We start from the raw sequence: 13,202 nt of genomic DNA on the forward strand, positions 1-13,202 counted from the left end.
GATTCTATACCTTTAGTCGTTCGCAAAAAAAGAAACAGATTTTAAATTCTATAATACAGGGTGTCCCAGTTACATTTTCATGCACGCTTTTCAACGTATTTTCCGTTTTTAGTTTCTCGAACGCTAAAATGATTCTCGCTTTTAATCGTACAACACTTGCATTGCCTTCGGAATAAACTTTTCATTTAATATGACTCCATAGATATAAATCAAAGGATGACAAATCCGGTGATCGCGGAGGTTAAGTTACCGTACCAAATTTAATTCGGGGAGCATACCTGTGTATGCAGTACGATGGCCAGCATTTTTAACAATTTTTACACTAACAAAGTAAATCTTAAGAATTACGTGCTTTGTTATTACTCATATATTTACGATATACTGACACACCCTGTATAATGCTGACATCTAATAAATAAGCACGATCTATTACAAATGTCGTATTCGTTTATAACTTACTTTTATACGCGTAAGAAGCTGACTTTATACACTCTTCGTTCATTTCCGTTAACAGAGACTAACGTCATTGTTATTTGGCATAATTGATCTACGAATGGCGAGAGGTGTATCTTCATTGGAACATTGTCAGCAGAAGGCCTTACGTCTGAATGAACAATTTTTATACAGGGTGTATCATAACACGTGGCACACACTTGAGAAATGGATAGGTGGTAGAAAAACAAGGAAAAATGTTCGTACGAACATGTGTTCTGTCTTCTACCTTGTTTCAAAGTTAGAATCACTTTTCAGTTTCAATAAACCACGTTCCGCCCGAAACACGCAAAAATTCGCGTGAAATCTTGGTCGGAAAAGCTTGTAGCGCGATCGTAAAGGAAGTTACTTCTGAGTTGGGGTCTTAAAGGTTATTAGAATTCTATTATTTATTAAACTATTAGAATATTTATAAGACGTTCTTTAGAATTTCATATTACTGCGCTCGCAATAGCCAGCCACGTATAGTAAATAATTTAAATAAAAAATATTGTAATGAAACAATTGTCGAGCTTTGTTTTTATCTGAGGCAATATCGCGACTCGAATGCAAAAAATGTTAAATAAGAAAACCTGCGAAGTCATTCCATATTATTATTGTCTTATTTATAAGACAATTTCTGAAGAATTGAATGGAACATTTTCAAGGCATTCGAACGTACTTTAACCTTTCAACATGAAAGCAAGCGAGTGCTACCTCCTCAGTGTACAAAGTTTATGTCGACGTAAAGGAATTATTATTATTGCAGGCAAACACGTCCGTGCAATTCGCAAGTGCTAATCATCGTAGAAGGTCTCTATGCAAGTTCACAATGGTCGTGCAAAATAATTTTGCGATCTTTCAAAAATTCCAGGTATGTGTCGAACAATACAGACAGAGTGGAGCCATTTCGAGCACCTTCTATGGAGATAAGCAGTTACGGATTATCGAAACACGAAAAAGGCTATAACTTTGAAACGAGAGTCGGATAGGACACACGTTTGTGCGAATTTTCTTCATTGTCTTTGTGCCTCCTGTCCACTTCTGAAGTGGGTCCCGGTGTTGTGATACACCCTGTATATCCTTCATTTCCTTTTCCTCTTCTTTTATTAAAAAAGAAAAAGTTAATTTTTCATGTAACATACATCTTTTTGATTATGCGTGGTTATTTATATATCTCCATCTGACTTTCTTTATGTTTTATTCGTTTTAATATTTTTCATATTTTTTGTCTGCAGTTACTTTATTTATTTATGAAGAAATAGAAAGGAAGAAATAGAATTTAAAAGCTCGATGTGTTTTGTACTAACCGTTTATGGTAAACGTCTTGGGAAATCGAAGAATACCAGATGTGTCGGATATTATCACGTTATAAGTCACTGTCGCATCAAATATATGACTAAACTCCATAGCAGCAGAGTCCGCACTATTTCCCATTAACCATCGAATCAAACGTAATCCAATTTGCGTATCTTCATGCAATGGAAATCATATAAATTAATTAATCTTTAAATTAAATAAACCACATGTACCTATAGAGACCCTCCACCTTATCCGAGCACAAATTATTCGAATACCCTAACGATCTACTATCCGAACGTAACACAAGGGTCGTTCAGAAAGTATTGGGTTGTCCGGAAAGTTCATTTCGATTTTTAAGGAATTTGGTGGACATGGAAGACCATATTGAAAAGTTTTTGCTGCGAAAAACGTGACAGGTTCTGAAAGGATGGAATATTAGTATGTATACTAAAATTACAAATAAAGAAAACTGTTTCAGGTGCATCTGTATCGTTGTTATTTGAAAATGGGTATTACTTTCTGGACGATCCTCGTGTTTCTCAGTAACCGATGCCTTTTTCCACACCCAATATTTAGATACATATTTTATCGAAACGAATAAAAATAATTAATTAAAAAACTAACAGAATTAGCAACAGTATATGGCGTTGGAAAAGCCACGTTCGCAAGAGGTTAGAAAACAAAAACAGAATACTGAAGATTATCCAAAGCACGTGGATTCCTTTGAAAACCCTTAACCTCAATTAATTCATCAGTTTGGGTACGTACCTAAATATCGAGACCAAAAGAGTCGTTCTTTAGGATCCAGCGTCTTTTGAAACATGTAAGCAACGCAACTCCAAAGTTGTTTATTTTTCGATGGTATTGGCACAGTCAGATTCAAGCGACACATTTCATTATAATAGTCCTGTCCCGTGCAAATGCATTTTTCAATTTGTTCGTCCCATTCGACGACGATATTATCGGTTAGTGATGTTTGCCATTGTGAATTTATCTATATTTCAAATCAAGCTGTTGGAAATGTTCATCTCTATAGGATGTCACGTCATGTGACAGACGTGTTATTGCGTGTGTCGTTAAACGGTTATAGCAACAAAAATGATATACGAGATGAGCGTTGACGAAGATATATTGCTACTGTACAAAATATTAGGTTGTCTCAAGAGTGTCTTTCTTTTACAAAACATGTCTTTTACAGCATCTGTATACAAACATGTAACCTAATCTGCCAAATGTTGTGGTCTTTATCTTAATAGAGCAAAATGGATTATTAAATCACGACATTTGATCAAATAATATAAAACAAAGAATGTTGCGTATCTATTATTTCCTTATAAAACGTTTGGGCCAACCTAATATAAATACATCAGGAATATTTACATCTATTACAGACAGATGATATTAAATATCTTTTACGACCGCAATTTCAATGAATGACGAACGAGAGCTTAAAAGAGGTAGGTCGTAAAAGTATTATGATATATTCTGACTATTATGTGATGTAAATATTTCTCATACCGGCTTATACCGATTTTCTTTTTTATTGTTATTCTTTAACGATGCTTCCACTGAAGTATCTTTGTATCACATCTTTTATTCATCTTGACTGCTAGAACCTACTGACAACGTATGCAATCGTACATTGTTCTTTAAATTAAATCACTGTCACGATATAGCGTCAACGCGTTTTATACGCACTTGAATAATAAAGTCGCCCATCTTTGATTGAAAAATGATCCAAAAGCTTCGATGGGAAGGCGAGAGACACGCCACTGTGACCGATAGATGGGCTATTTTAGTACCTTCTTTGACTACGATTGAATTTTGATTTAAAAACAATCTCCGAGGTATCTTTCTTAAACGTAGCTCAGACCATCGCGTCTGTTTCAAAGTATCTATAAAATAATTGCATCTTTAGATCCGAGTATATTAAAAATTATTATTCGAATTGTAATATGTTAAAGAAAAATATACATATATTGTACAGGTATAACTTAATGCTGTATAACAGCTTTTCTGTAACATGTTATATACAGAGTGCGGCCGAATAACACGTACAACCGAGTACGAAGTGATTTCTTATGAAAAAATAAGAATAAAATATGGAATAATATTTTTTCATTTAAGGTTTAGTTTGAAAATTTATCAAGTATACTGGAACATGGCTAACTGCGGACTGCCCAGTACCAAATAATCGACAGGAGGTCGTTTTATGTGTGAAAATAAGTCGAAAATGCAGAATACAATTTTTTCTCAAGACGCTTTGTTTCCGAGAAAAATAAATTTGAAAATTTATTAATCGCGTGTACTAAACATGCTCTTAACTGAACGCGTTCGAACTTTATTTCCTTGAAAATGGTGCCCCGAACGGACAAATCTTATTCTACATTTTCGACTTATTTTTACACGTAGAACAACCTCCTGTCGATTATTTAGCACTGCCCAGTCTGGAATTAGCCATATTCAAGTATACTTGATAAATTTTCAAATTCGATTTACTCGAAAACTAAACCTTAAATGACAAAATTTTATTCCACATTTTGTTCCTATTTTTTCATAAGGAATCATCTTGTTTCCGCTTGTACATGTTATTCGGCCACATCCTACGCAGTCTCGATGTCGAAAATTTAATCTACAAGCAACGTTCGAATATTTATAATCATCGTTTAGTTATCGATTTATACTAATGTCTGGAAAGTAAGCTTACTTACTCGGTTTAGTTGGTCGCTCTTCCGACGCCCAAATTTCGTATTCCGTCGAATTTTCATACGGTACATTGATAGTTAGAGTTTTTTCGACTGCTTGGTACAGCTTGCTGCATATCGTATATTCATTCGTAATTCCTAAACAGTCGGTTTGACCCTCCAAAATGAACATTTGATTCTTGCTAAAATGAGGACCAATCGTGGATCCACAAAACAGTAAATAAGCTGTTGAGAAAGGGATGCTGGTGATTGCGATAAAATCGAAACTAAAATAACGTTCCTCGCATTAAGAATAATAAATTTTGAGTTACGTAGGATACAGGAAAAGGAAGATAATTCAAACCTTCTAAATGTTAGTCAAACTCTATCTCATGCTGAAGAGAGAAAGTAGTTACCTTTAGTCTCTTTTATTTTCTTAGCGTGGAATTGTATCTTTATTATGGCAGTACCGTGGCTATTAAGATTGATGATCGGTTGTGACGATACTATGGTAAAAAATTCATTATCGTTGTCAAAAAACAACAGCAAGAAACCGACGCTGTGTACGGTTGGATTTGTGAAATTTAGTTGCCTGGTTACAGTTTCGGTCAAGGGGCAGCTAAATTTAATCTGCAAACATCGTTAAGCTTCAGATTTCTATAAAAATTGTATCCCTACAGAAGTAGACGTTCGCCTACCTTAGCCCTAGGGGTATACGTTGGCAGTATGTTAAATAAATATCTAACCAACATCAACATTTTAACGCAGTTTGGATAGATGATTTCCAATGGTGAAATTACAAAACCAAGTCGCATCTTCTTCCACGCGTTTGTCACGCAAATAGCATTGTGCAGTGCCTTCGATAATAAAGTGCGTATATTGGTCATTTTTACGAACGTGTCACAGCCACTATACGGTATTCTTTAATGAGACTATCGTGAGCGTAGTAGTAAAACTTGAAACCAATTCGAAAATGTACAGACATTTTGTGCAAGCATGCATCATTAGTGAATAATTAGCACTTTGTGGACCGTACGCTCTGATAAGCATATAGCCTGAATTACCGCGTATTTTTGCAGTGATTGAAAAGATTCAAAAGATCGCTCGGAAAGTTCGTTGCAATTTACATTTCGATTCGATGCACATTTATTGAATTATATAGGTGCAATTTTATTCCACAACCTTCCTTCATGTTTCACGCAACTTGAATCCGCAAAACCTCCGTCCCTCCAGAACCTCTCGGGTCTTTCGGCGAAAAACTTTCCAATATGATTTTTCACGTTGATTAAATTCCTTAAAAATCGGAACGAACTTTCCTAACAATATTATATCTAATATATTAATAATGGTTTCGTATTATCCAAGCATGTAGTTTAAATACACATTCGTAACATTCTTTTTATAGCATCTATTCAACAGTAGTTAACATTTTTATAGGATACTACATGAAGTAAAACGCGAATTCGCGTCTCCAGTCCGCAAAGTGTTAGTATACAGCGCAAAATAATTTTAAACGTACAATTAGCGCTAAAGATCATCTCGTTAAATATTGTGACTTATCAATGTAGTATATACTTTAATTAGTAACTAATATTTAATAATTATTAACGAATAATTAGCTGCTCAAATACTTTGGTGATCTTTACGAAGTATGTGTTTTCAGTAGATGTTTTGTAACTTTTATACATTTGCTTTGTGTACATTTTCAGATCAGTTACAAATTTGACCAGTATAATCACGATGGTCGTGTCTCGTTACTGATTATAAAGATTATAAAATATTATAGAAATTGCAAAATATTAGAAAATATATAATACTATTTTGCATAACATATACGTAATAAGCTTCTAAGAGTATTCGAATGCTTTCGTCAGCCATTGTATGCTGTATTACCTCCTCGTAACTTCGTGGACGGACATAAATTCCACTCAACTCTTCCTCAATGAGAAAAGGACAGTAAGCAGCTGTGACAGCAATTAAGACAAGGGAATCCGATAAATCTCTGTCGAAATTCTCGATGCCACGAGCCTCTGCCACATCTTTACTTTCATCGGGATTTAAAACCACGCGACGATCGGTCATCCATTCTTGTTTACGTGCCTCTTCGTAATGCTGACGCAACCATTCCAATAAGAATGATTCATCAAAAGAATAATTATTGTCAGGTGACTTGGACGATATTTCTGTGCTGATGTTTCCAATTATCGTATTGTGAGTTTCGTATTGCTTGCGGAAGCTGGAACATTCAAACGAGTGATTTTCCAATTAACTTTTGCAATTCTTTGAGCAAAAATTATGCTACGCGTAGGAATCCTACTGCATCCTGCAATAAATTCTCCATAAATGCGTAAAGATCCGCTGAATAATAACGACAGACACATTAAAGGGAAGAAAAAATCACATGGGGAAGTAAGTTTCATACTTTGTGACAATTAAAAGTAGGTGACAATTTGTTTGAGAGCAACGTCTGATATATGTATAAATTTAGACGAACCTCGATGTAGAAGGCGCTGTAGATGCTCGTTGAATAGTAGATCGTCTGGAACATTGCGGGGTGAACGAAGGCGAAGATTCGTCTTTACCTTTGCTCTCAAGAACGAGCGGTAATACGAAACATTTGTACGTTTGTAAGATCACATCTAGCCAGCATTGTTTGCTACGACATTCGAACTTCAGCGGTGACAATTTTTCTTGCATCGATAGCTCTATCCCCGATCTTCGTGTATAGGCCTGCAGTATAAATTTCTTGAGAATCAAGAATGCCAGTAACAATAAAATGAATAATAATAATAATATTACTATGACAAGTTTTATATAATTCTATTTTCTCTTCTGTAGTATATTTACTTTTAAAGCGTTGGAAATTTTGAATTTTTATTTTTGAATTTGACAGAAGAACTTCCCCTGCTTATATTAATTAATCCTTTCAGGATCGAATTCTTTTCTATGAGAAAATTTAGCGTTATAATTACTTTAGAGCGTGAACTTTCTAGAAGAACGATGTATTCCTCGTAATTGAGTAAAAATTGTGGTTGAACGTGGCACAAGTAAGCCCCATACTTTGTCAAGAACTGAAGAATATTGTCGTAAAGATTATATACGTAATTTACCCTGTCGATATCTTTTGCTGGCAGTTCTTTGCTGCGGAACGAAAACAGATTTACGTACATGTACATATACAGGATGTTTTATGTAACTAGAAAACTCTAAATAAAATTCAAATTACAAATATATCGTATTATATTATATTATATTAATATCGTTATATCAGAATTACATCGTTAGTTTCATAATACTCACAATTGTCCAATGTAATCATAAATTGTCGGTCCTATCAACGATTCGAGCACGCTCACGAACCCTAATTCCGGGCTTTTCCGTGTCGCAGTTTTAAACTCTGTTGGTTTCTTTGAATAATACTTGGACAGTGCCATTTTAATGCACAAAATGTCAGCATAAAAGTTAAACTTGAAAGGCCCACTGTGCATCCACTCTTCGGCGGCCTTTAGCGTTTGGTTCATATAAATTTCAAACTCGCTATAATTGAAATAACATATAAAGATAAAAAGCGAAGCTATTCACAGCCGTTCTGAGGCAATTATAAAATATTTCTGTCATGCTTCATTTCTTTTACAGAAGATATGTCCAAATTAGAGATACAATTTGAAGAAGAGTGAATCTATTATGAAAAGGTAAGTTGCAAATGTAGAGTAACAGTATTTTCGTACGGAGCTTTATTTCAGGATAAATCGATGTTGAAAATTCTTCCGCTATGCATATACTTTCGCTTACCTATATCTGGACTGATGATTATGAAAATGGTGTAAGTCTAAAACTTAAGGAAGTTGAGTTTTTAATTTATCTCACGTTATATTATTCTATGCAATAATATGCGAGATTTTTTGCACGAAAAATATTCGACTTACGTCATTCACTGGCGTAAATCACTGGCACATCTAACAGATATCACCAGTGAAACATGATATCGCCAGTAAAACATGGTATAACTCTGAAGGAAACTCACTCGCTCTCGCCATCAAAAGGAAAGAAGGGATACTGCATTGCCTCTTGAAGATCTTCGACTTTTGATTCGGATCTTGGGGTGGTTTCTTTTGATTTTTCGTTTGGGATTTCTGCTACACCTTTCTTCGTATCTTCCCCCAATTTATCGGCGTTGTTAAGAACCTCTTTCTCGTATGGGACCACCTGCGATTCGTGCACCGCTAGTTTCAGCTTACTTTCCATCAATTTTTCAATCGATACTCGACTCTTTCGACCGAAATACGTGAGAATGCCTATTCTTGGTTCTGACGTTTGTCTCTGAAATTAAAATATACAGGTTCCAGGCATTCGCAATGTGCGCATAATGCGCATAGTATGAGTTTTTGTAAAAAGAAAATTCTCTTACTGGCCTGTAAGAGTTTACTTCATATTCTTCGTCGTCGGTGAAACTGTCAGACGTTTTGGAAGCTCGAGATACTCTTTTATCGATGCTCAGTGACCATTGAAAATCGATGATCGGGGTTCTTATATACATGTGCGTAGTCAGCAAACTGTTTTCGGATGTAGCATGAACAATTACAGGGCAGACAGCCATTCCATCGCTGTCAAAGAATTCAACGATCACGCGGAAGGAAACAGACACCTCGCTTTTGAAAACCATCTTCACCTCCAATTCCGAGTATCTGGTAAAAGACAGTTTACGATAAAGATTATTTCGATATTGTATTTAATTTTAAGAAGACACATATGTACTTCTTATTTGATTGTTTCAATGATACTTCTCAAAATATTATTAGTATCTCTGTTGCGGATTTTTATGCATTTATGAGACATTACCTAAACATTGCGAATATACGAAATGCATGTAATGCAAAGACACAGAAAATACTATAGTAAAGTATACATATGTATACATATACAATATAACCTATAAATATACAGGGTGGTTGATAAGTGGTGGTACAAGCGGAAAGGGGGTGATTCTAAGCGAAAAAAGAATAGAATTTTTAGATTAGAATTTTAGATTAGATTAGAAAATTTTATAGAATAAAATTTTTTTTTTCAATTTTTCCATCGAGACAACGATCTACAGCGAGATGCGTTATAACGTACCGCAGGCGTACCGAGCGTAAATTCAAAGTCGATTTTCTCGAAAACAAAGCCTCAAACGAAAAATTGTGATTCTATATTTTCGACTTCTTTTTTCGCGTAGATCTTTTTTCGCGTAGAATCACCCCCTTTCCGCTTGTACCACCAGTTACCAACCACCCTGTATATGTACCATATAACATGATTATATAGAATTTAATCTGAACTAATTTTTATCCGAATATAAGTCAGTCGGATAAATACCTGTTCATTAGTGTTCATTAGATTCATTCTTTATCTTAATTCGTTATCCGTTATTACACTAGGATTTTATCCAACGCTGGATACGATCAGTTGCCTTAAACCTAACCTAACCTCAAACCGTAAACGTAAAAGCTAGGACATGCAGCCTATAACAGTATAAAGTACTGTTGGCGATATTTAACGAGCCATACAGATGTTTATGTAAATTACATTTCCTTATTCATGTTAATAAAAATATGAAGTTGCATAAAAACCCGCAGTCAGCCGATTACAAAATCACAACATTTTCTATAGTGTTCCAAAGAATTACTTACTCGGAAGCAGGCACGATATTTGTGTCGATAAAATTTATAAGAAGTAGGTTTTCCGTATATTGTCCACTGGAATATTCAGGTGGCATAATGTTCGACAAGATGACCACGTCTTTCTCGAAGTATCGCATATACAATCGAAACTTTTTTTCCAGCGAAGTATTTAACGGCACAGGTACGAAGAATATTTCCGAAAATTCCGCCTTGATAGTGCTGGCAGGATATTCACCGACGAGGCATAATTTATTAAACATCTCACCGTTCGATTCATTGCGGATGAATATTGGCGCATCGACGGAATAACTTCCTTGAGACTTGGGCTGAAACGACAGCGAGAACGCACACCTTTCCCCTTTTTGCAACGTACATCGAATGCAGTCCGGGTTAACAATCGGTTTTTCACCCGCTGACCATTGAATCGAAAACGGACACGAGGCAGTCGAGAAGTTGCTGATGTCTATTTGGACGATCTTCTCCTCCATTGATTCGCGATTTTCTATGCAGAATTCGTCTGACACCTTTAGAATCGAAATTTTATATACAACGAATAGAACGATCGCGATTATTTCCAAGGTAATTTTGCAATTTTTCATTTTCAAATTTTCGCGCGTTTACGAAGAATTGAAAGGTGCAGAAATTTATAGAGCACATATCGAATGCAGAAATATATAAAATATACAAAGCAAAATTATAACATTTACTACGAATGTTTTTTTTCGAGAAGATTATCCTTGTCGTTTCCATAATTGAACGCTTACGTTGTTCGTTAGGGTGTTGAAATGAAACACCAGTTTGTTAAAGAAAATCAAGTGTCCTGCGACTGTACAATCAATCGGCATCGTCACGATGGTAGGAGGCAATTTTTGCAGAGTCAGATTAGGTACGCCGATATAATGATTTTTGAATTGTTTCAAATATTCTGAAGGCTTAGACGATCTGTGGCTCGTCATTAATGCAGGGCCGAGTACATCGTTGATGATGATTGGGAGATAAAATGCGTAACTAGCCAAGTCGATGGGTTCGAAATGAAGATGAAAATCCTGGCTAGTGTTTGGTGCAAGCATAGTGTCCTTATTGCCTGTTAAAAATATAGAGAAGTTGCCTGGGTGAAATTTTTATTAAATATCACACTGCTACGTATATCAAACTAATTGAAATTGATCTATAATTAATTATGCTAAATCGTGTTCGTCGTATATCCGATATTTTATTTGAGAAGATATTTATATCTCAATATACGTATTAAACTAACTTGGATCAATTTAAAAATCTTTTTTTGGGGTTTCTTTTTCTAAATAAATGTAATAGCATAGCTAATTGATTATCGATAAATTGGAATTTAAACATACCTATTCCAGGATCTTGCCTCTGCGAGGATAATGAAATACGAAATTCTGGATACTCATTTAGTAGAAATCTCAATTTTAACATAGTCGTTCCAATATTTGATGCGGTGATTAAGCAATGTTGATACGCGGATGCACTTATTCGCCGTAAGTTAATGGAGTTCGGATGCAACTTTAATTGCGGGAACGTTACGTTGCCTGTGATTTTAAACTGAACGTTCACATGCTTCTGTATCGTTAGACGAATCACCAGAGTAAAATGAAAGCATAAGCTAAATGTCAAATAAATCTGCAATGCACAAAATAAGATTTCTTATTATCTCAGTTATATAAAAACTGTCATGACAGATAAAAGGAGCCTGCGAAGGTTGATAGAGAGAAAGGGGGACAAATTTTGCGAAGGTCTAGTTATCTAAAGCCAGAAGGAAAAAGGAAAATGCGGTAGTAGAGAAAAAATGATACAACTAATAGAAACTAATTGAAAAATGATAAAATTAAATAAAGTATAATAGAATATTATAGAATATTAATAATAGAAGATAATGATAAGTAAACATGATATAAATCTAAAATGAAAGGCAAAAGGATTACTATAAATTAAAAAAAGAAAGTAAAAGAAATCTATAGCGCTATCAGGAAATAAAATTTATAATGATGTTAGGAAAATTCAGAAAGGACAACATTATCCTTAATTAGTATTAGAAAGTAAATAACAGAGAAGAGAAATACGTGTGGAATATTTTCCACTGCACTATGAATCTTCAAAGTTTCATCAAAATCGGCTACACTTGGATAATCGTAATGCTGCTTGTAAGCTTACGTTAATTTAAATTGTTATGGATTCTTAATATCATTTACAATCGATAGAAATACGATACCAATTGAGTGTTAAAATAAACCGTAAGGTTTTTTCATATTTACCTCGAAGATGGCAACTCCACGAGGTGCCAATACTCCGTGAAGAGGACTAACAGTGCATCCATGAACCAAAGACGAAGTATCAACTTCGAATTCAATTTCGATGTATTCAAAATTCCTCAAAACAGCGACCGTTTTTGTCGGCAGGTTTAGTGGAATGTCACCGACATTTATGAGGTCTTTGATGAAGTTAACTTTGGGCGTCTGTACTGGCATACTCACACGTACAGTACTGTAACTGCTGTTTTCACATTTTATTATCAATTCGGTAGAACTGAACCTTGTAAAATCGGGCTTGTAGTATATATAACTGAACAACGAAGCATTTCCACGGACTGCACCCGATATTGGTTCGACGAAGAAGCAACACGTTGCGGGTACTTCCCATCTGGTTGAAAATGGCAGAATTTTAATTATAGAAATTGTTCGTTCATATACGTCGGGTTTACATTAGAATTAGGGTTAGGGGCGTGAAACGAATCTTCGTTTGGGTTACACGTTGTCGTTATGCAATAGAGAAGACATTGACTAGTGCAAATACGATTGTTATAGAACCGGACAAGTAACCGTGGTAGTTAGGTACTCGAGAAACTAATGGCAATGATCCTAGGTTCAATAACGAATCCGCGGTCGACGGGATGATAGATGAACGTACTCACAAAATCTAAGTCGGACGCGTAATATTCGCTGGTCGTGAAGGGTTACTCCTTTCATCGATGAGATCGCGAGCGAGAATGCCTTTCCCATCCCGATGATGCCACAGAGGAAAACTATAATGGGGTGTGTCTAAGGACACGAGATCATCGGATTCGTCG

At 35.3% G+C, this 13,202-nt stretch overlaps 1 protein-coding gene across 1 annotated transcript in view; it reads right to left on the reverse strand.

Annotated features, from left to right (window-relative positions):
* Nucleotides 1–30: 30 nt before the first annotated feature.
* Nucleotides 31–13,202, reverse strand: part of LOC100748501 (cilia- and flagella-associated protein 47-like) — an 18,950-nt gene continuing 5,778 nt past the window's right edge. The window contains exons 11-27 of the mRNA XM_033323281.1: nucleotides 12,391–12,775; nucleotides 11,473–11,758; nucleotides 10,882–11,201; nucleotides 10,127–10,641; nucleotides 8,866–9,142; nucleotides 8,482–8,777; nucleotides 7,758–7,994; nucleotides 7,430–7,598; nucleotides 6,952–7,187; nucleotides 6,351–6,693; nucleotides 5,156–5,314; nucleotides 4,874–5,087; nucleotides 4,485–4,703; nucleotides 3,472–3,668; nucleotides 2,542–2,767; nucleotides 1,782–1,943; nucleotides 31–604 (exon numbers count right to left, since the gene is read on the reverse strand). Coding sequence (XP_033179172.1) covers nucleotides 462–604; nucleotides 1,782–1,943; nucleotides 2,542–2,767; nucleotides 3,472–3,668; nucleotides 4,485–4,703; nucleotides 4,874–5,087; nucleotides 5,156–5,314; nucleotides 6,351–6,693; nucleotides 6,952–7,187; nucleotides 7,430–7,598; nucleotides 7,758–7,994; nucleotides 8,482–8,777; nucleotides 8,866–9,142; nucleotides 10,127–10,641; nucleotides 10,882–11,201; nucleotides 11,473–11,758; nucleotides 12,391–12,775 — 4,384 coding nt within the window. The 3' untranslated portion in view covers nucleotides 31–461. The remainder of the gene's footprint in view (nucleotides 605–1,781; nucleotides 1,944–2,541; nucleotides 2,768–3,471; nucleotides 3,669–4,484; nucleotides 4,704–4,873; nucleotides 5,088–5,155; nucleotides 5,315–6,350; nucleotides 6,694–6,951; nucleotides 7,188–7,429; nucleotides 7,599–7,757; nucleotides 7,995–8,481; nucleotides 8,778–8,865; nucleotides 9,143–10,126; nucleotides 10,642–10,881; nucleotides 11,202–11,472; nucleotides 11,759–12,390; nucleotides 12,776–13,202) is intronic.

This window comes from Bombus impatiens, unplaced genomic scaffold (genome assembly GCF_000188095.3).
Source record: "Bombus impatiens unplaced genomic scaffold, BIMP_2.2 scf_0896, whole genome shotgun sequence".
NCBI classification, from domain to species: Eukaryota; Metazoa; Arthropoda; class Insecta; order Hymenoptera; family Apidae; genus Bombus; species Bombus impatiens.